A 23,207-nucleotide genomic window follows, 5' to 3' on the forward strand; every position below is an offset into this window, starting at 1 on the left:
ATTTCTTTTCAAGTATATTAATTAGAGCCAAAATAAAGGTGAAAATAATTAATTCATAATGAATTTTTATATTAAAGTAGGCATTTTTGATAAGCATAATGAATAGAAAAAAATATTAAGCATTAAATTAACGTAATAGTAAAATAGAGTAATAAATAGATATTACAATAACTCACAAAAGAAAAGAAAGTGAAGTAATAACAAAATAAGTTAATGGTAATAACAATAACAAAAGATGTTTCTAGAACTATTTAATTTTCTTGATATTGGTAGATTTTTGTTAGCGTGAAATTACATTTTTATCCTTGATCATAATTCACTTAATATATAAAAAGATGTTTCTAGAATTCTTTACTATCTTTCTTAATAGATTTTTGTTAGAATGAAATTACATTTTTACCTTTGGTCGTCCTATCACTTCACTCTTCTATATAATAGAAATATACACACAATTACAAACCAGTTTTATCAAAAGACATATAAATCACTCTTTGGAATTCAACAATTCCAAAAAGGTAAAAATCAAATTATGTGTACGTTTATATATTATATAGCAAATCTACAACCAACAACAAATTCAAATAGAATAAAATTTTGTTATTCGATTCCAAATGAAATTGTATATAAATGTACGTACTAATCAATTGAAAGTTTCATACTATTATCACAATATACAATCCAAACAATTTTTGAATATCATAACACACTTACGAAATTCAAAACACGAATTCAAGAAAAAAATCAACTGACATAAAAATTCACTTCATCTTACTTTGGCATTTAAAACAACGAATTCAACAAACAAAATACAATTCATGATGTTGATTAATCGAAAATCAAATTGCTCGAAAATGTTTATATTACTGAAGCTTCTTGATTTCACTAACCTAGATAGTAAGGTATTCTTCTTGTTGAAGGAGTCTAAAGGAAAAAAATTATATTCAAATACAAATTGGGTGAATTGTAAAAATTAATTCTTTTTTCGTAATCGAATTACCGCTCTTTATGTCTGTTACTTAAAAACATATTTTGTATAATTTTTTTTTTTTTAAAAAAGAACCAAAATATACAAATGAAAGTCTCCATAGCAAATGAGACTATAATTATGGACTGTAATTACGAAAATTATAGCTATAAAATCTTATTATGTATTTTTCTTTTTGCTATTTATGAAATTCTCTTACTTTTTTTGCACCGTCCCAGACATTAAATATGACAAATTACCTAAATACACAACTTTATTTTATCATATGTTTTAAAATTTCCTACCATATCAGAAGTACCTATTCTCGTATACATTACTTTACGTAATGTATCTATTAGATACATCAATTTACACGATGTATCGGGACGTACACAATGTATCAAATTGTTGAGTGATGTATTCAAAACTGCAACGTAATATATCGAGACGTTGATGAATGTATCCAAAATTGAAACAGGATGTATTAGAATGTTTTGGAATGTATTTGGATTCCACGAATTTGGAAAAAATAGTCGCACTGGTCCAATCAAATTGGCGGCTCTCTTGCTAATCTGATCTATTGTAAGCCCAATAGCTAAAAAAGTCTAAGGCCCAATATATAGCTAATAAGATGTCTGCCCACGTTTTGGTACACTCTTTCAACGAAAAATTAGCAATCTCCATTTCAACGCCACTCCGAGCTTTCATCAATGGCGGCTTTAACAGCTCTTTCCAGTTCCATCACCACCTTCAAATCCAGTTCGTTCCAACCACGCGCCTCCTCTATTAACCCTCTCCCCTCAGTCAAATTCCAATCAATCTCCTCCAATAATCCATTAATCTCCCATTCCGTCTCAGCTCCGAAAAACTCCACTGTCGCACCTCTCCGTTCCGCCGCCGCCTCTACTACACCGGAAACCACCAAGACCGCCACCACATTTCACGGCCTCTGCTACGTCCTCGGAGACAATATCGACACTGACCAAATCATTCCAGCAGAATACCTAACCCTTGTACCTTCAAATCCAGATGAGTACAAGAAACTCGGGTCGTACGCTCTATGTGGACTTCCCTCATCGTACCAAACCCGTTTCATCGAACCGGGTGAATTCACGTCAAAGTACTCCATCGTCGTAGGTGGCGACAACTTTGGGTGCGGGTCATCTCGTGAGCACGCACCGGTTGCTTTAGGTGCAGCTGGTGTATTGGCAGTGGTGGCGGAGTCGTATGCGAGGATCTTTTTCAGGAATTCAGTTTCGACTGGTGAAGTTTATCCGCTTGAATCGGAAAAGAGGATTTGTGAGGAGTGTAAGACTGGTGATGTGCTGACTGTTGAAATTGGGGAGAGTAGATTGATTAATCATACATCTGGGAAAGAGTATAAATTGAAGCCTATTGGTGATGCTGGTCCTGTCATTGAAGCTGGTGGCATTTTCGCTTATGCAAGAAAGGCTGGAATGATTTCTGCACGAGAAGCTTAGTTTTCCAAGTGGTAATTGGCTCAGTTCTTTTTAAAGTTTTGTACTTTATGCTTGCTGACAAAAGATTATTGCATAATAAATATGGTGTTTGTTGTATGACTTGGCGAAAAATTCAGCACCTTTAAAGTTGTCTTGTGTGTTGCTTTTGCCTTTTCAGTATTAATTGACATCGAATTCGATAATAGTTGGGTTGACTGTATGATCTGGAGGATTATCACAATTTTATTATAATTAGTTTGCTTTTTGTTTGATGACCGAGAAATCTGTCTGGACCAACTTTAGGACCAATCCTACCCTTGGAAATTCGGGATAAGGGGCGTGCCGCTCTACCCTTCTCCGCTTAAATATCAAGCTGCATCATTGATTCATTATAATTAGATTGTTTTTATGCTGACTGTCAACTTAGCATTGTTTCTCTTTAATCCGGGCATGAGACCGGCTTTGCTTTGCGACATAGGCTGTGTTATGTACTTATGTATGTATCATACTTTTTTTTAAGAAAGGGGCATAGGCTGTGTTATGGTGGCTGTTATATGATTTGGATAAAAGAATCAGTTGCCCTAAAAGTGTATCTAAATAAAGTTTTGTTATGCCTATGGGTAAATCATTTTTGAAATATGTTTACAGTTTACCACCTACTGACACCTTGTAGTTTTATGAGAACTGAAGAGCCTGCCTTTGCTAGATCTTTATGTTATTAAGGTTCAAGTGTTCGATTAATATCTGGTTTTATGCAAGGAGATACATTCACCCACCTCCTTCACCTTCCTTAAATTGTCCCAAGAAAGAATGTGGTTTTGAAATGAAGACCCTCAAAGTTACAACTTAGCCCTGCAGGAACTTGGGAACGGTTCCTCAAAAGAGATTATTTTATTCTTGGAGCCAATTAAATCATGAAGATTTTGATTCAGGAATTTGTATGACATGAAATTTTATCGCCTTAGATATGAGCTTGCAAAGTTTGCCTAATAATGATGAGCATACATGACGCACGTCGTGGATTGGTTGATCCTTTAAAGGTGATTTTTATCGCGTATCCCAGGATCTAAGTTGAAAATCTTGTGCCTCGTCTTCCACTGATATACTTGGTAGTCACACACAAGTCAATCTAAGATTCTAAATTGTTGTGGTTCAATATGTTGTGCTAGTTCCTGGTGTTAACTCTCTTAAGTTTTTTCGCCTTTCACCTTATGCCATGTGAAGTTTCCTCTTTTGCTTCTTAGTGAAAGCAAGTTTCGTGGACCTGCAATAAGCATAACTTCCTCTTTTTATACCTAATGCTTATCTGGATGAATAGGCTATTAGTAATTTAGATCATTTGAGAATTGGCTCCATGGCTTGTCTTGTCTCCAGCTAAAACAAGGAAATTATCCCTAAAGCTTACTCTAATTATTCCAGAGACTGAAATGGTTTGTTTCCAGTGGAAGAAGGCAATTTCCTTAGCTCGTTTCAGTGGATTCGCAAAAAGTTTATCATCTACATATATCTATTGTTAAAGCCCCTTCTCCTTTCTCTATAGAGTCAATTTTGATTCAAAAACCTTTGGAGGGTTTGCAGCATCAGCAAACTGGTGTTATAGACAAGTCACTAATCTCCCTTCTCTTGAACTAACCTGATATTGTATGCTTGTGATAACAAAGTAGTTTCTCCTAGGAATCAAGAGAAATTCACACTGCTTTTGTGTTAAATTTTGTGATGCCTAAAAGATGCTGTTTAATTATGTGCTTTCCCAGTAGTAATCACCATCTATATAGTAGCTGCATAAACGCTGGGATTAGAGTTGTGGCTTCCGAGTAGTCATTGTAAACTCTCAATTATAACTACGTGAGCCTCTTTGCAAAAAAAAAGCTATGTGAACCTGGCCTAGCTCATGATAAATTCTCCAGCTTTACTATACAAGACCTATCAATATGTTAAAATCAGAGAAACTGTCAGTTTTCCTAGTAGAGAGGACCTTTAGCATGAGCTGAAAAGTTACAATCCCATCTTACATTTTGTTTTAATGGGTCGAACAAGGAACATGTATCCTGTGGTTGATTTTACCTTCCTCAAAAAACAACCTGTATCTTGTGTTTGAAGAATTTGGATACTTGGTTTCGTAAGCACTGAAATGTCTTATGCCTGATTAACAAGGAAAAAGGTAAAAATCAAGTGTAAATATAAGCAGTGGCATAGTCTGAAACTACTAAAAGGTGATTGGATGTAAGTTACAAAACTAACATGGTCTCACTTTATTTTAGTATTCAAACACAAAGATCAATTAGATTCAATCCAACAACAACAACAACATACCCAGGCTGGAGAGAGTAGAGTGTATGCAGGCCTTATTGCTACCTCGTGGAACTGAAGTAGAGAGGCTGTTTGTGAAAGACCCTCAGCTTAAGTGCATCAAACTCAAGTAAAAAAGAAGAAAACAATGAAGAAAGTGTAACAGTTATACGAAAAGTAGTGTAGAGCCTACAAGAAAGAAATAATATCAGCAGCAAAATGTGTGATAATTGAAACACAATACACTTAGATTCAGTCCAAATAGAGCACAAAAATCGGTTCTAGCATTTAGTAGCAACTTTTTCCCAGGTCCTAAAAACTAAATGGGCAATTTCATTGTCTGCAGATCTCATCTATTGACTATTGTTCAACATAAATATGACTGTATAAACAAACTTCTTTTTACACCTCATGTATTAAAACAAATATTTAATTTTGATCAATAGTGAGGGCACGGTAGCAGTTCTCAATTCGGCATAATTCCTTAGCAACATGAATCATATATGGTCTGTTTTCTCCTTTGTACGTTGTGCATTTCTTTACAAGATCCAAGTAGTCTTCCAATTGTTGTCGAATCTCAATACCGTGCTGTTCCAAAAAGGTAGGGTCTGCTATATCTATTGCATTACACTCTTTAATGTAGAGCTCAACCATGGTTGGTGGATTTGGATCTTTAAAATTTGTTGTTTCTTCATAAATTCTAGAATGCACTCTATCCATAACATTACCTTCTTCAATATTCGATTGCATACTATCAAGAGATTCCTTTCCGGTTAATAACTGAAAGAGAAGAACTCCGAAGCTGTAGACATCAGTTTTTTGAGTAACAATACCCAGGGAGGCATATTCTGGATCTAAATACCAAAATGTTCCGCACAGTACAGCATCTTGTACCTCCAATTCCCCTGGAGGTAATGATATAGACAATGAAAAGTCTATTATTTTGGCAACGCCGCTGTTCTGATCTATCATCACTTTGTGAGGCTTTATATCTCTGTGGATGATGGGTGTAGTAAATTCTGTATGGAGAAAAACAACTGTAGAAGCGACCTCATTGGCAATTCGTAATCTCTTTCCCCAAGATAATGATCTTTTAGTCTTATGATCACACTCTCTGAAAAGTAGATCGCTGAGAGTTATAGCCTCAACATATTCATACACCATAACTGGTTGTTCAAATTCTAGACAGCAACCAACAAGTCTCAGCACATTCTTGAGATGACTCATCTGTGCAGTAATTGCTATATCTCGGTGGATATTGGTGAATTGACATCTACTGAACCTAACTAAAACGGGGCGGTTGTCCAGTGAGCCTGTAACCATAGACACATGGGAGAGCTCCATTTTCCTTTTAGAGTGTTTTATTGCCCTCTCGATCTCAGTGGCAGTGAAATAACGGATGGGAATTCTGCAATTTCCATCGCATAAAGCAAGAAGCTCCTCTAGCACTGCACCTCCATTCTTTAAATAACAATCCTCCTCTTTCTTCCGCCTTTCTGCTGCGGCAAAGGAAAAAGGTTTTTTCCTTGTTAGTACCCTGAAGAAGTGCATTTTTTCTTGCAATACCTTGTGCTGATTTTGAAGTCTCTATTCTTTGGTGTCCACTAGTTTATGTGCATTGGGATTAAATCTAATAAGGCATACCATCATCACTAGTGTAATCTATGAACAAGTTGGAAGAAACTTCCTGCTGGTCTTAGTTTGTGCATTGAATTCCACACAAAATGATGGCGATTGATTGGACTCTTCTGAATTTCCAAGCACTTTCATCGCCATTGTTTGTCAAGTTCTACCTAATGTCGTCACCCTATCAATTAATTACTCTGTTCTAGATTAAATATTTTGGTTTATCTTAAGGAGTTGACTCAGTTAATTGTAGTTAGGTGTGTGAGTTTGTTGCAAACAGTTTTAATTTAACTCAGGCGATTAAGTACTTTAGTTGGTTAACACAAACTCTATAGTGAATAGCCTCCTAATCCTTCAAATATTAGCTATGAATGCTCCTCAATACTTTTAGAAGATTGAAAACTTCCCAAGATGATTAGCTAATTCCTATTTATAGTACATTGGGACAAAAATGCCCCTTTGCTCACACTTTCGTGGAGTCGAAATATTTTTGTCTCCACGTTTCTCTTGCTTTTCTTTAGGTTTTGTTTCTTCAAGCTTCAGGTGATTTTCCTGGAGCTAAATTGTGGCAACGTTTCGTTTCGTCTCCTGTTTTTCTGCTAATTCCAGACTTCTCAATTTTGTGGAGCAATTTCGTCTAGTCATTTATTTTCGTGGACTGAATCAGATCTTCTCATTCTCAGACTTATCCGAATTCAAGTTCTTCTACTGGCTTTACATGGGCATGATTTTTGTGTCTTCTCTTTTCTTAATCTTTTGCTCCAACTTCCCATTTTTTCATCATTCTTCAAATTCTTCATGCTTTTCTTTCTTGGGTTCCAAATGCTGAAATTGACCAACTTAAGTTAGTTTAGGTTATTAAATTGTACTCAAATACTATTTAATTGACAATTGATATTTTGCTAACTTATCACAATGCACTTTCCAGTGCTGCCACTGTATAGCTGTTCTCTAAGATACCATAGGTGTTTTATGTCCATTCAAGCCCTCAATCTAATTAAAAGTGTTACAAGTTTCTTAAGATGGTTTACAAATTGTTGTGCCATGTGGAGTTTCCTCTTTTTGCTTCTTAATGAAAGCAAGTTTCGAGGACCTATAATAAGCAAGCATAACTTCCCCTTTTTAGAGCGCTGGATGAACATGCTACTAGTAGGTTAGATCATTCGAGAATTGGCTTGTCTTGTCTTGTCTCCAGCTAAAACAAGGAAATTGTCCCAAAAGCTTACTCTAATATTCCAGAGACAAAAAATGGTTTGTCTCGTCTCCTTTCTTTATGGCATAAATTTTGTTTCAAAAACCTGCGTACAGTTTGCAGCAATTGTAAACTGGTGTTATAGACAAGTCACTAATCCTTCTATCAGCGGTGTCAAGGGTGCCTCATAGAGATGCTAAAGATTGTGCTATGCAACAGGCACATATTGTAACTTCAATTCTATACTTTTGCTTTTCCTACCTTGGTTAGTCTTATTTGTGTGGACACTATGATAAATCGTATCGCTATGAACTGTCTTGAGGTTTATGCTTGTGAATTGTGATCACGAAGTAAATTCTCGTAGGAATTAATAGAAATTCACACTGCTTTTGTTTTTATTCAGTGTTAAATTTTGTAATTCCCAAGGGATGCTATTTGATTATGTGCCTTCCCAGTAGTAGTCACTGCAGGGATTAAAATTACGGTTTCCAAGTAGTAATTACACATTAACAAATTATAACTACTAAAAACACTAGCCTAGCTCATGTAAGATTCTCCAGCCTGACTAAACAAAACCTATCAATATGTTAAAATTAGAGAAATTCTCTGCTTTCCTAGTAGAGAGGACCTTTAGCATGAGCTGAAAAGTGACAATCCACCGTGCACCTTAACCATAGCTTCACAGTGACAACTTTTATTGAATGTGTAAGATAGGTGGAAGGTAGTGACACACCACACAATGCCTGGTCAACAAGGAAAACGGTAAATATATGCAGTTGCATAGTCTGAAACGAATGAAAGTTATTAGATGTCAAATACAAAACTAACATGGTGTCTCATTTTTTTAGTCTGTAACAAAAAGATCAAGTTAGATGCATCCCAAATAGAGCACAAAAGTAAGTACTAGATTGGCAACTTCATTGTCTGCAGATCTCATTTATTGTTCAACATAAATATGACAGTAGAAGCAAACTTCTTTTTTCACCTCATGTATTAAAACAAACATTTAATTTTAACCAATAGTGAGGGCACGGAAGCATTTCTCAATTCGGCGTAATTCCCTTGCAACGTGAATCATGTATGGTCTGTTTTCTCCGTTGTAAGTTGTGCATCTCTTAACAAGATCTATGTAGTCTTCCAATTGTTGTTGAATTTCGATTCCATGCTCTTCGAAAATGGTAGGATCCACTATATCTATTACACTGTTCTCTCTAATATAGCGATCAACAATGTTGGGATGAAGATTTTCAAAAGTTGTATCCATAGCATTACGCTCTTCAATATTGGATTTGTTGACTTCTTCACAATCTATTGGCTCTTTTGAAATTGCAGAATCCACCATTTCAACCATTTTTTTTCCAGTTAATAGCTCAAAGAGAAGAACCCCGAAGCTGTAGACGTCAATTTTTTGAGTAATAATATCATAGAAGCCATTTTCAGGAGCTATATACCCGATTGTTCCGAGCACACCATCTTCTGATTTCATTTCCAATTTTCCTGGAGGCAAAGATATGGAGAGTGAGAAGTCCAAAATTTTGGCCACGCCGCTATTCTGATCTATTATCACTTTAGATGACGCTATATCTCTGTGGATAATGGGCGTAGTAAATTCGGTATGTAGAAAAACGATTGCAGAAGCAACCTCATTGGCAATCCGTAATCGATTTCCCCAAGATAATGACGATTTTCTATTAATATTACCCTTTTTGTAAAGTAGATCGCTAAGAGATATACCTTCAACATATTCATACACCATAGCTGGTTCTTCAAATTCTAGACAGCAACCAACAAGTCTCAGCACATTCTTGAGATGATTCATCTGAGCTGTAATCGCCATATCTCGGTGCATATTGTTGAGTTGACATCTATTGAACCTAACTAAAACGGGGCGGTTGTCCAGCGAGCCCGTAACCATGTACACATCGGAAAGCTCCATTTTGCTTTCAGAGTGCTTTATTGCCCTCTCAATCTCTATGGCACTGAAGTAACGAATCGGAATTCTGCAATTTCCGTCGCATAAAGCAAGAAGCTCCTCAAGCACGGAACTTCCATTTTTTAAATAATAATCCTGTTCATTCTTCCGCCTTTCTGCAGAGGCAGAGGATGATGATTGTTTCTTCCTTGTGAGTCCCCTGAAGAACTGCATTTTTTCCCTTCACAATACCTCTTTCTTTCATGTCCACTAGTCTTACTGCAGTGGGCTCAATTCAGTAAGGCATCATCACTAGTGGAGTGTACACTGTACAGGAAAGATTCCTCATGATCTTGAATTCCACACAAAATGACAACAAATTGTGATAGGTCACTGGTCTTTTGAAAAGAGTTTATAATTAAAAAAATTAAATATTAAAATATTATTTTTTACTCTTAATAAAATGATTTGTAACCACGTAAACTTTTAAATTTTAAGGAACATTTAGTAAAGATGTTTTATCTTGTGTTCGACGTATTTGAGCTGGTTACTTAAACAGTGAAATGGCTCATGCTTAGGGGCTGACCCATGTCGGTAAAAAGTTACGATTAATTTTCTGTTATATACGTAGATATATTAATTTTGAACCCCCTTCATAAACATGAAGTAAGTTATAGCATAGTGGTAGATCTCGTTATAAGTTGACCCTAGTGTCCAGGGTTCGAGCAAAAATTTTATTTTTTAGCTTCTCTTCCTTTAGTTTCAAGACCAATTTTTCACCTTTTTCAGTTTTTTTTTTTTTTTTTTTATAAAAAACATATTTAAATCCAAAAAAATACAAACTTGCTAAAAGGTTTTCGGTAACGGAACTAACTTTTTGTACCTATAAACTATATACTAATGCTTCCTTGGAATTATGTTTTATTGGCTTATTTATACATTTATACTTTAATTTTTCGAACCCTATATGAAAAAATTCTGGATCCGCCACTGCTCATGCCGGATAATTATTCCCTCCTCACTAGTCCTTCTTGCTCCCTTCCCCTTCTTCTCTATGAACACTCTGTTTTTGGTCTCTACTCATTTCACTTCCTCCGAAGTTTAGCATTTAGTACCAAAATTGAAACTTTAGCTCCAACTTGTTATCTTGGAGGTGGTTAAGGTGTACGCAATGGGACTAGTAACAAGATAAGAATTTATCTTTTCAGAGAGTTGTTAGCAAATGGTTAGAGTCACCTGTCGAATTGATATACTAGAGTTAGTCCCTTAAATTATAGAGTTATAATCTGAAATCGCTTGTTGAAGTTAGTGAGGTTGTTGAAATCTACCTCCCGTAGGTCGTGATTTTACTCCCTTGAGCTAGGAGGTTTTTCACGATAAATCTTGTGTTTATTTACCTTTTTGTTTGCTTTAGTTTTAAGAGGGCGAACCCATGATTTGAAGACTTTGGGTGCACCAATATTACCTTAGCTCAAATATAAGCTCTAAAATAAATTTAAAATAAAAACAATAAAATTAACACAATGACACTCCTATGTTTTTCATGGATGCACTGTCAAATATATCCTACTTTCTGTCAGTTTCTCACATAATGACACTCCTATGTTTTTCATGGGTGCACTGTCAAATAATTCCTATTTTCTGTCAGTTTCTCAAGATAGATGCACATGCACCCCCACCTAGAGGAGTGGGTCCACCTCTGTATAAGGAACCTGGTTCCTTAAGTCGAGTAGTTGGTTCTAGGGTCCTCGAGCCTCTTGAGTACCACAATTTAAATTGATCTACATCTCTAGCCTTAATACCCACTCATTTGATCTTCTGCACACAAGCTATGTTGATCTTTCTTTTCTTTAGAATCTTCACTAACACAATGAACTTTCCTGTCAAAATCCCTATGTTCCATGACCCAACTATATAACAGAGGCACAAAGAAAATACTAGTAGCATTTAGTGATGCTTCTTTTTTTGGTAGAATTAGATATTTATATATAAAGCTTAAATGAGAAGCCTACGGACTTCATTGTTCATTACAGAATTTGAAATAGGGATGCTCCCCGTAGTCTGATTGGGACTAGTTACTACTACCATTCTATCAAAATAAACCCCATTCTTGTCAGCTTCCCATGCTTTGAGGGCTTAATGTGGCGGGGCTTCCAAAATCTGCATCCTCCCGCTGTTGGCTTGCATTGTCTTGCCCATCTTAGCCAGTATGTCCGCCACCCTGTTCTGCTTCCTGAATGTGTGGAGAGGTTTTGGTATTCCCAGCTGCTGCATTAGTGACCTTTCCCAACTACCAAGTCATAAAAATTGGATTGGCAATTTCATTTGTCTGCGGATATCTGTCATTGTCCAATATAAAATGGCCATACTAGAACTGTTTTAGACGAAGTAGTGCTCTTTCTTTTCTTTCTTTCTATCGTCGTGTAAAATAAACATCTAATTCTCATGAGTCATGACCAATGGTGAAGGCACGGAAACACTTATCAATTCAGCGTAATTCCATTGCAACGTGAATCATGTATAGTCTATATCTTCTTCCTTTGATGTTGTGCATCTCTTAACAAGATCCAAGTAGTCTTCCAATTGTTGTCGAATCTCAATTCCATGTTCTTTCAAAAAGATAGGATCCGCTATATCCATTGCATTACCCTCTTTAATACAGTAATCTCAAACAGGATCAATTGTTTTAATGTGCGAGACAGGAACCTTTATCATTTGTATACATGGCTTCTTAATTAAGCACTGAAATGACTCACGCTGGCTAAAATGGAAAATGGTAAAGACGAAGAATAAATTACAAGTAGTGGCATCCATAGTCTAAATTCAATGACTAAAATTTGTTAGATGACAAATACTAACATGATTTTTCTGTAAACTGAAAAAATTAAGGAGTAATCAATCCAAATAGAGCAAAATAAAGATCAAATTGGCAATTTCGTTGTCTGCAAATCTCTTTTTTTGTTCAACATAAATACGAGGGTACAAACAAACTGAATTCCCTTGAAATTGGAACCTCATACGAATACTTTAAAGAATTAAAATGAACATTTAATTTTGATCAAGAGGGAAACCCTTCTCAATACGACACAATTCCCTTGCGACATGAATCATGTATGGTCTATCTTCTCCCTTGTCAGCTGTGCATTTCCTAGAAAGATTCAAGCAGTCTTTCAATTGTTGTTGAATCTCAATTCCATGCTCTTTGAAAATGGTAGGATCCGCTATATCCATTATATTACACTCTTTAATATAGTGATCGACGAGGTTGGGTGGAAGATTATCAATATCTATTATTTCTTCTGGAATTGCAGAATCCATCCTATGCATAGAGTTATCTTCTTCGAAATCTGTTGTCTCTTTTGAATTTTTAGAATCCGCTCTATCCATAACATCATCATCGGATCCCACACTACCGCACACTTCCTTTCCGGTTAATAGCTGAAAGAGAAGAATCCCAAAGTTGTAGACATCAGTTTTTTGAGTAATAATACCCTGGTGGATATGTTCTGGAGCTATATACCAGATTGTTCCACACACTCGATCTTGTACCTCCAATTCTCCCGGAGGCAGTGATATGGACAATGAGAAGTCTACTATTTTGGCAACGCCGCTCTTCTCATCTATTATCACATTCTGAGCCTTCAAATCTCTGTGGATAATGGGCGTAGTAAATTCGGTATGCAAAAAAACGATTGCAGAAGCAACCTTATTGGAAATCCGTAATCGATTTCCCCAAGATAGTGATGATTTTTTATTAATATTACCCTTTTTGAAAAGTAGATCGCTGAGAGATATACCTTCAACATATTCATACACCATAACTGGCTCTTCAAATTCTAGACAGCAACCGACAAGTCTTAACACATTCTTGAGATGACTCATTTGAGCAGTAATCGCTATATCTCGGTGGATATTGTTGAACTCACAATTGTTGAACCTAACTAAAACGAGGCGGTTGTCTAGCGAGCCCGTAACCATATACACATTGGAAAGCTCCATTTTGCTTTTAGTGTGTTTTATTGCCCTGTCGATCTCTATGGCAGTAAAGTAACGGATGGGAATTCTGCAATTTCCGTCGCATAAAGCAAGAAACTCCTCAAGCACGCAACTTCCATTCTGTAAATAACAATCATACTCTTTCTTCCGCTTTTCAGCAGAGGCAGAGGGAAAAAGTTTTTTCTTTGTTAGTCCCCTGAAGAAAGGCATCTCTAATTTAGAAGTGACTGACTAGTCTCCATGAATTGGGATTAAATCCAATTAGGCATCACAATTCACATCATCACTACTAGTGTAATCTATGAAGAGGTTAGAAGCTTCCTGCTGGTCGTAATTTGTGCATTGAATTCCACACAAAATGATGGCGATTGATTGGACTCTCTTCTGAATTTCCATGCACTTTCATTGCCATTGTTTGATAAGTTCTACCTAATGTCGCTGTCCGATCAATAAATTACTCTGTTCTAGATTAAATATTTTGGTTTATGTTAAAGAGTTTCTGTGGTTCTAAAGGCATGTTTGGTGATATGAAATTATTATATGAAATCATAAGATGAGGTTGAAATTTTGTTTCAACATAATTTGAACTTCTTATATGGTATGTTTTCTCATAAATATAAAAATTTCATAAGCTGTAAAAATATTAAAATTGTCCCAATTCTATATAGAATCTTACCAAATAAGCACAAATTTATAAAATCACATAATATACTATCACAAAGATATTCTTAAAAAAACAATATTATTGATCAAACTTTAATTCAATGAAAAAATAAACGGAAAAGGGCTAAAAATACCCTTGGACTATTTGAAAAGGTCTAAAAATACCCTTCATTCATCTATTGGACTAAAAATATCCCTCAATCCACCTTTTTTAGTTCATTTCTACCCTTAAAACTAACAGCCACTTTTTAAAAAATTATTATTATTACATGTCATTTTTTTATTGGATAAATTAAATATTAACCCATTTATTTTTGGATAAATTACCTATATACACATCTTTTTTTTTCATAATTTCCATTATTCCCTACCAGTTCTAAAATTTTCCAGAATCTCTTATTTTACTTCCAAACCCCCAAAAGTTGGATACATAAATTCTAACTCCCAAAACCAACATTTATCCCTTCATTATTTCACTTCACAAATCTCTCCTTATTTTTAGTCACAGAATCTTGGTAGTTATTTTCTCATTCACGTTTGAAATTCAAAATCAGTCTCTTTTCCGTAGGTTAAGGATATTTTTAGACAAAAAAAATTTTAAAAAATATTTATGAGTCTTTTACCTATTTTTTAAAATACTCCAAATTTATAATAAAATAAACTATGTGAACTTCAATTTTTTTACACCTACGTAAATTAGGGAAAAAAAAAGTAGTAGTAGTTGTTATTATTTGTTAATAATTAATATAATATTTGTACAAGTTTTTGCCTTTTTTGTCATCTTTTCTTTTATTTTGTCTTTTTCCTTCTTTTTCTTTTTTTGGTTTAGTAGTTGTTTTGTTTTTCTATTGTTTCCAAATCACTGTTGGGTTTGGTATTTGTATTTGATTTCTTTATTTTTGGTTAATAAAACTCACCTCGGGTGTTTGATTAAAAAAGAGAATATAATATTTGTAAATTTTTCATAATTTGAATTGGTTATGGACTCTAACAACTAATCATTCATTGAAACTAATTAGGATTCTTGTATTATTATTTAATCTTTTAATTTTCTCATAATAATATTAGTTTCAATTTCACCAAAATTTCATACAATCTAATATTTTCCTCTTTTTTCTGGTGTTTTCAATAATCAAATTTCTTTAATGGATTGTGTTTGTTCATGTATCTAATTGATGACTTAATTCTTATTTATTGTGATACATTTATAGATACACTTTATTTCAGCGTACACATATCCTTCTTTCAAAACCTTATTGTATCAGATACATTATATCAACTATAAAATGATACATTATATAAGTTATAAATATTTTTCCAGGCAAACAATAAAATACTTGTCAATTTAAATGAGATACATAAATAGTAATGTGTCATGCACTAATTTTTTAGCTATGATACATAAATTCGAATTTATACTAACTGTATCAATTACATAGCAACTGCCACACGGTAATGTATCGATCTCAAATCTAACATCTTATGGACAACAATTACTTATTTAATGTATCTAGTATAAACACAATACTTATCAATTTAAACGATATACATAAATAGTAATGTATCATGCACTAATTTTTTAGATATGATACGTAAATTCGAATTTATACTAAATGTATCAATTACATAGCAACTACCACACAGAAATGTATCGATCTCAAATCTAACATCTTATGGACAATAATTATTTATTTAATGTATCTAATATAAATACAATAATTATCAATTTAAACAAGATACATAAATAGTAAAATCTAAGTAGCAAAGATATTCATGATGTATCTTCTCAATTTTTTCGACAATTTTGATTCAAAATTGAAAGGATCTTCAATAAACTAAGAGAAAAATTTTGAATCTCAAAATTTTCAATAAATTTGAATCAAAATAGAAAGGATCTTCGCTGAACTTGGAGAAGAAAGAATCTTGAATCTCAAATTTTTTGATAATCTTGAATCACAATTGAAAGGATCTTCGATTTACTTGAAGATTCAAAAGGATATTGTTTGTCCAACAACAATTTCATCACTTTTGTATCCTTCATAACTCACCTCGCTTACCCAAAATTTCGACAAAAGTTTTTGAATCAAATCTGAAAGGTTTCTTCGTTGAACGGGGGGAGCAATTTGAAATTTTGAATTTCTTCGTTCTATTAGGATTTGCCTCTGTATGATTGAGAGTAAGAAGAAACATAAGCGTAATTTATGGGATTTAATTAATTTTCAGATTTTATTCCCTTTTTAGTGCAACAGAAAGATTTTTCTTGTATTAGAATTAATGTATCCGGATGGTGAATTAGTGTATCTGGATGGTGACTTATGTATCCGGAAGGTACAAATTTTAAGGGATTACTGTAATTAGAAAAAAAGTAGGGATAAGATGTAATTTACTCTTTACACTATGGGATTTATGTAAGTTATACTTTATTTTTCTCCTACCCACCTATTCTAGTGCACATGACCCAAACCCAATTAGAAGACCCATTAAAAAATAAATTGATTTTAACTTTGTGTGAATTCAAATATCCCAAACACAGAATGCATAAAAAAAAAGTAAAGCCGAGCTTAATTATTTCTTATGTAACTAATTCTAGCCAAGAGTGAGGGCACAGAAGCAGTTGTGAATTCGGCGTAATTCCTTTGTAATTTCAATCATGTAATGTCTCTCTTCTCTCTTTGACTTTGTGCATTTCTTAACAAGAACCCAACAATTGTTGTCGAATCTCAATTCTATGCTCTTCTAAAGTGGCTGAATCTGCTATGTCCATTACATGGATCTCTTCGATGCCTACCATCTTAAAATCTGAATCTGCATGATACATTATATATACTCAGGATCCTCTATATTTAGAGTACTCATTTTCTCTCCAGTAAGTAGCTGAAGTAGAACAACTCCGAAGCTATAGACATCTGCTTTTTGAGTAACAATACCCGAGATCGCATATTCTGGAGCTAAACATCCATTTCTGGAGGTAATATCTTTTACTACTTCCAATTTTCCTGGAGGCAAAGATATGGATAATGAGAAGTCCAATATTTTGCCAACACCGCTATTCTGATCTATTATCACATTAGATGGGTTCAGATCTTTGAAGATGATGGGCGTTGTAAATTCGGTATGGAGAAAGACGATTGCAGAAGCGACCTCATTGGCAATTCGTAATCTATTTCCATCCTCAAGATAATAACAATTTTCTAGTTTGATCATCATCATGATTACCTTTTCTGAAAAGTAGATAACTAACAGAAATACCTTCGACATATTCGTACACCAGTTGTTCAAATTCTAGACAGCAACCGACAAGTCTCAGCACATTCTTGAGATGACTCATCTGAGCAGTAACTGCTATATCTCGGTGGATATTGTTTAATCGACATCTATTGAACCTAACTAAAACGAGATGGTTGTCCAGCGAGCCAGTAATATACACATCGGAAAGGTTTATTCTGCATTTAGAGTATTTTATTGCATTGTGGATCTCTATTGCAGAGAAGTAACGGATGGGAATTCTGCAATTTCCGTCGCATAAAGCAAGAAGCTCCTCAAGTACCGCACTTCCATTCTTTAAATAACAATCATGCTCTTTCTTCCGCCTTTCTGCAGAGACAGAGGAAAAAAGTGTTTTCCGTGTGAGTCCACTGAAGACGGACATTTTTTCCTTGTTCTAATTATGAAGTGATGATTAGTCTGGATGAATTGGGATTAAATCCAAAAAGGCATCCATCACTAGTAGTGTAATCTATGAACAAGTTGGAAGAAGCTTCCTGCTGGTCTTTATTTGTGCATTCAATTCCACACAAAATGATGACTATTGATTGTACTCTCCATGCACTTTCATTGTCATGGTTTATCAAAGCTCTACCTGTCGTCGTCCTATCAATTAATTACTCTGTTCTAGATTAAATATTTTGGAAAGGAAAAATCTTTTTGCTCAGAATGATATTTTACTTATGTTATTTTATATTTTTGAACATTTTTATCTTTTTAACTTTAATACATTTTAATTAAAAAATAAAAAAAAATTAGTTTATTTTAAAATTAAAAAAATATCATACACTTTTTAAGTTTCTAAACGAATTCTGGCCAAATTTTCTAGCCATTTAGCATTATCCTTTTGAAAATATTTTCGTTATGTCAAAGAGTTGACTGTTAGGTACGTCTATTTGTTGCAACTAGTTTTAAGAACATCTCCAACCCTACTCTATTTTACTCTCCATTCTCTATTACTTGGAGAGTAAACCCTTCATTTCACACTCTTTATTTCACTTTTTCATTATTTTATTATTATTTTTATTGTTTTGTAATCAACATATTATTTTTTATATAAGGTCATGAATTAAATCTCTAATACTCTTAATTCTTTTTAAATGTAATATAATATTTTAAAATATATATATTATTTAATATATATAATACTTTCATTCCGAATTAATAATATTTCAATTTTTCAAAAAAAAATTGTCATTTTAATATAATCTGATTTTATTATTAACTAGGTAACTCAATCACGCAACACGCGGTCATAAAATATTCTCAAAAGAAGAAATATTTCACGATGAAACAAGAACCGTGTTGAAAAGATGTTGAACATACATTCGGAGTTTTGCAATCACATTTTGCAATTATTGTAGGACGGTCATGTTTTTGGAGAAAGGAAGTGCTACATGATATAATGACTACATGTATTATATTGCACAATATGATAATCGAGGATGAACATGATCTTAATGCACCAATTCAAGGTGTCGTAGAGGCTCCAACTGCAACAACAACAATGGTGGTAGATGAAAATCTTCGATTTGAACAATTTTTAGCTAGACATAAAAAGACAAAAATGCTCATTTTTAACTCTGTAATGTGTTAATAGAGCATTTATGGGAGCAACGTAATAATCTTCAAAGTTGAGTATTTATGTAATGTTTATGTAGTTATATTTCATTAATGATTTCACATTTATTTGAATTGTCCATTAATTTGTTTATTATATAATATTTGCTTCCAATTTATGTTATTTAAAAATTTAGAATAAAATATAATTTTATATTAAAAATAAAATTTGAAAAAATAAAATTTTATATCACATGAAAATTATATAAAGTGATTATTTGAAAAAAAGAAGAAGGGATTTATATTATGAAATAAGAAAATAAGAATGAAATAAAAATAATAATATAATATAGAGAAGAGAGAAGACGATTATTTTTTAAAAAGTAAAATAGAGAATTGGGTTGAAGTTGATTATCTAAAAAAATAGAAAAATTTATATTTAAAGAGTAAAATAGTAAACAAGGTTGGAGATGCCCTAACGTAACTTCGGGTGGTTAAACCTGTGTACTACTCCCTCCGGTTCAAAATAAATGGATTTCTGACAGTCCTAAATGATTTTTTTTTAAACAAATGAATTTCTATACTTTTTCTATAGTCCTAAATTAATGGATTTTTTAATGCAAAAAGATGTACTACTTATTTTTTTTCCAAGATTACCATTCTCTTTATGAGTTTTTTCAACCATCTCTAGCTTTAAGAAGGATTTGGAAAAAAGCAGAATATTGATAAATTATATTTTAATTAATATTATTAACTCACTTTTTTTTTTAAAGTGTGTCAGATGTTAAAAATTCATTTATTTTAATTTGAAATGAATATAAGTTTAAAAGGTTAGTTATTTTGCACATCACGCTTAACTCTAGTCCGAAAAAGGTCGTTCATCTTTTTTCGGACTATTTTTTTTTTTGTTCAAGTTTTCATTTATATCAATAAAAAGTGAAAATTTGAACTAAAAAAAATAGTCCAAAAGAGATGAACGACTGCTTTAGATTTTAGAATAATCTTGTTTGTGAGGAATACACGTGAAAAGCTTGGATAAAAGCTATAAAGACCCAAACTTATCCATGGTTGGTATATTAGTTTTAGTTGCGCACAAAAAAGTTTTAGTGCATTAGTTTTAGGGGGTATAATTGAGCCTAAAAATTGGGTTGAAGAATTTTTTTTTCCTTTTTCGTTTTTAAAAGAGAAGTATTGAAAAAACACTTGAACTTGACACAAATTATTAGTTTTGTTTCCGAATCATTGATAGTCTTAAAAACATCCCTCTATTTGACTAACTAAATTTAGATACAACATTGACACCCCTGATCTACCACATGACATAACAAGTGGTCTTGTAGAAACATGAAACTCATAATAAAAGGCCAAGAAAAATATCGAAAACACCTCTAAACTTAGAGAGAATTTAGGGAGTGTATTTCACTTATGTTGCAAGACCATGGTTCATATAAGTTCAGTTAATCAATTAAAATAGTATTTTTAAGACTGTCAATAGTTCAAAGATGAAACTAATAATTCACCCCGAATTTTACTTCTATTTTTCTAAAAAAATAATAATCCTCCTCTTTGCCCGCATTTCTTCAGAAGCAGAGGAAACACGTTTTTTTCTGGTGAGTAGCTAGTCTCCTCATCAAATGATGCATTTTGCTCTTGCCAAGACTATCTCTCAATGAATATATGATAAAGTATTATTGATTTGGCACTTATAAGGGATTTGTTTTATTAAATTATTCTCATTAATTATGATTTGAAAATATAAATTTGACTATCATTACTATGAATGGTTACTTAATGATAGAATAATATCAGACAAAAATAATTAATCTCACTTGAACGTATAAAAAGGAATTTTAGCTTTTTAATACAAGAGCCTGTTAAAAATAGACCGCATGAAGTAAAAATGCAAAATTGACAATTTCATTATTTAAAAAAAAAAAACACTTTAACTTTAGAGTGCACATACAATCGGTATTATTTCTAGATCACTTGCCATCTTATGTAAAGCTAATTCTGGCCAAGAGTGAAGGCACGAAAACAGTTGTGAATTCGGCGTAATTCCTTTGCAACTTCAATCATGTATGGTCTCTCTTCTCCTTTTGACTCTGTGCATTTCTTAACAAGATCCCAGCAATCTTCCAATTGTTGTTGAATTTCAATCCCATGCTCTTCCAAAATGGCTGGATCTGCTATGTCCATTACATATATCTTTTCAATTTCTATCGTCTCAAGATCTGAATCTACATCATACATTATATAGTTGCGATCCTTTATATTTAGAGTGCCCATATTCTTCCCAGTTAATAGCTGAAGTAGAACAACTCCGAAGCTATAGACGTCTGTATTTTGAGTAACAATACCTGAGACCGCATATTCTGGAGCTAAATATCCATATGTTCCGCAAGTAACATCTTTTACAACTTGCAATTCTCCTGGAGGCAATGATACGGATAATGAGAAGTTTAGTAGTTTGGCAACACCACTATTCTGATCTATAATCACATTCGATGGCTTCAGATCTTTGTAGATGATAGGCGTTGTAAATTCTGTATGGAGAAAGACGATTGCAGAAGCGACCTGATTGGCAATTCGTAATCTATTTCCCCAAGAAAATAATGATTTTCTGGTTTGATCATCATGATTGCCCTTTTCGAAAAGTAAAGTGTGAAGACTTATAGCCTCAACATATTCATATACCATAACTGGTTTTTCCAATTCGACAGAGCAACCGACAAGTCTCAGCACATTCTTGAGATGGCTCATTTGAGCAGTAATTGCTATATCTCGAAAAATATTGAAGAAATTCCTAAAATAATGAGGGAAAAACCTAACGAAAACGAGGCGCTTGTCCATCGATCCTGCAACCATACGTCCATCGAAAATCTCCAATTTGTTTTTAGAGTGCCTAATTGCATTGTGGATCTCAGTGGCAGTGAAGTAACGGATGGGAATTCGGCAATTTCCGTTGCATAAAGCAAGAAGCTCCTCTAGCACTGCACTTCCATTCTGTAAATAATAATCATGCTCCTTCTTCCGCCATTCTTCGGATGAGGATTGTTTCTTCCTAATTGTGAGTCTCCTGAAGAACTGCATTTTTTTTTCTACCCAATAGCTTGCGCTAATTTTGAAGTTTCTATTCTCTGTAACACACTTGATATCTCTAGTAATGTCCACTGTGTCCACTAGTGGGAATGAAGAGGTAGGAAGTTGTGAGGTTCCTGGCTCCTTCTGCTCATTCGTACTTTAGGCGCGTGCATTGAATTCCACAAAAAAAATACTTAACAAGCAACTGGTGTTTCATTGAATTCTTTTACTATTTCTTTGTTCACTTTTATTTGTGCAGTTTGACTTGACATATTAATTTAAAACTAATTATTTATATAACTATCATATTAAATAATGTAGAGTATTAAGTTTGACAAAATGATTTAGAGAAAGAGTATTTAATGTTGAGGATAAAATATGAAAAATTATAATTATCTTTTCTTGATATGCCAAAAGTGATAAATAAAAACAAAAATTTATTTCAAAAATAAGTAAAAAGTAAAAATAAAAGAAGAAAATATATATGTGGTGTAAGACATTTCTTTGATTGACAAATGGAATGACGTAGGCCACTTTCCAATTAAGACTTACCATTCTTTCTGTGCCAAAACTCTACCTCATCTTTTCACTATTCATTGAATTGACTTATTTTAATTATTTTTTAAAAGCGGAATGACATGAGAAGTCTCTGTACTTAGCTTTGTTTGTCAGTTAAACCCTTCTACTTATTATTTTGCCAAATAAACCCTTAAACTCGATGAAATTTTATTTTTTAAACCCCTCGAATCATTGATCGAACTTATGTGACATTAAAATAATTGAATTGGACAAATGTGTGACCACACGCGTTTTAAAGCAAGTGAATGATATTTATTTAAAAATTATCAAAATAATAATAATAATTTTTTAAAAAAAAATAAAAAAGAAATCTCAAAACCTTTCTCTTCAACCCACCCTCACCCCTTCTCTTCTTCTGCATCCCCACCCCAATTCTCTTCTTCTTCCGCCCCAGGCCCCCCACCCCCGCCCCTACCCCTTTTCTATTCTTCTTATTATTTGACGTACACCATCACCATAATCATCAAATATAAAACTAAAAATAGCTTTTGCAAGAAAACATATCATTCACCATTTTCATAATTTTAAGATCTATTGCTTGAATTTACTCATAAATATATTTTTCCCAACTTAAAGTTTTCTTGATTTCTTTTATCAAATCAAAATAAATAGAACCTAAAG

The 23,207-nt window shown here is 33.4% G+C and overlaps 6 protein-coding genes across 6 annotated transcripts; 1 reads left to right on the top strand and 5 right to left on the bottom strand.

The window, feature by feature from the left end:
- Positions 1-1,627: 1,627 nt before the first annotated feature.
- Positions 1,628-2,590, top strand: LOC125838172 (3-isopropylmalate dehydratase small subunit 1-like). Its single transcript, XM_049517238.1, has one exon. It carries the CDS (start codon positions 1,675-1,677, stop codon positions 2,443-2,445), a length of 771 nt encoding a protein of 256 aa, XP_049373195.1. The 5' UTR covers positions 1,628-1,674; the 3' UTR covers positions 2,446-2,590.
- A 2,552-nt stretch (positions 2,591-5,142) lies between these two features.
- On the bottom strand, positions 5,143-6,288 carry LOC125838173 (non-functional pseudokinase ZED1-like). The gene has a single exon (XM_049517239.1). The coding sequence runs from the start codon at positions 6,262-6,264 to the stop codon at positions 5,143-5,145; it is 1,122 nt and encodes a 373-aa protein (XP_049373196.1). The 5' UTR covers positions 6,265-6,288.
- Positions 6,289-8,469: 2,181 nt separating this feature from the next.
- On the bottom strand, positions 8,470-9,482 carry LOC125838186 (serine/threonine-protein kinase ZRK4-like). Its single transcript, XM_049517260.1, has one exon. It carries the CDS (start codon positions 9,465-9,467, stop codon positions 8,544-8,546), a length of 924 nt encoding a protein of 307 aa, XP_049373217.1. The 5' UTR covers positions 9,468-9,482; the 3' UTR covers positions 8,470-8,543.
- A 3,009-nt stretch (positions 9,483-12,491) lies between these two features.
- Positions 12,492-13,649, bottom strand: LOC125837950 (serine/threonine-protein kinase ZRK1-like). The gene has a single exon (XM_049517022.1). It carries the CDS (start codon positions 13,647-13,649, stop codon positions 12,492-12,494), a length of 1,158 nt encoding a protein of 385 aa, XP_049372979.1.
- A 3,270-nt stretch (positions 13,650-16,919) lies between these two features.
- LOC125837951 (non-functional pseudokinase ZED1-like) lies at positions 16,920-17,751 on the bottom strand. Its single transcript, XM_049517024.1, has 2 exons — positions 17,352-17,751; positions 16,920-17,293 (listed from the first exon to the last, which is right to left on the bottom strand). Exons 1-2 carry the CDS (start codon positions 17,749-17,751, stop codon positions 16,920-16,922), a joined length of 774 nt encoding a protein of 257 aa, XP_049372981.1.
- Positions 17,752-20,930: 3,179 nt separating this feature from the next.
- On the bottom strand, positions 20,931-22,016 carry LOC125838171 (serine/threonine-protein kinase ZRK3-like). Its single transcript, XM_049517237.1, has one exon. It carries the CDS (start codon positions 22,014-22,016, stop codon positions 20,931-20,933), a length of 1,086 nt encoding a protein of 361 aa, XP_049373194.1.
- Positions 22,017-23,207: the final 1,191 nt, after the last annotated feature.

This window comes from Solanum verrucosum, unplaced genomic scaffold, assembly GCF_900185275.1.
Source record: "Solanum verrucosum unplaced genomic scaffold, falcon-dt-bn FXZP01000079.1, whole genome shotgun sequence".
NCBI classification, from domain to species: domain Eukaryota; kingdom Viridiplantae; phylum Streptophyta; class Magnoliopsida; order Solanales; family Solanaceae; genus Solanum; species Solanum verrucosum.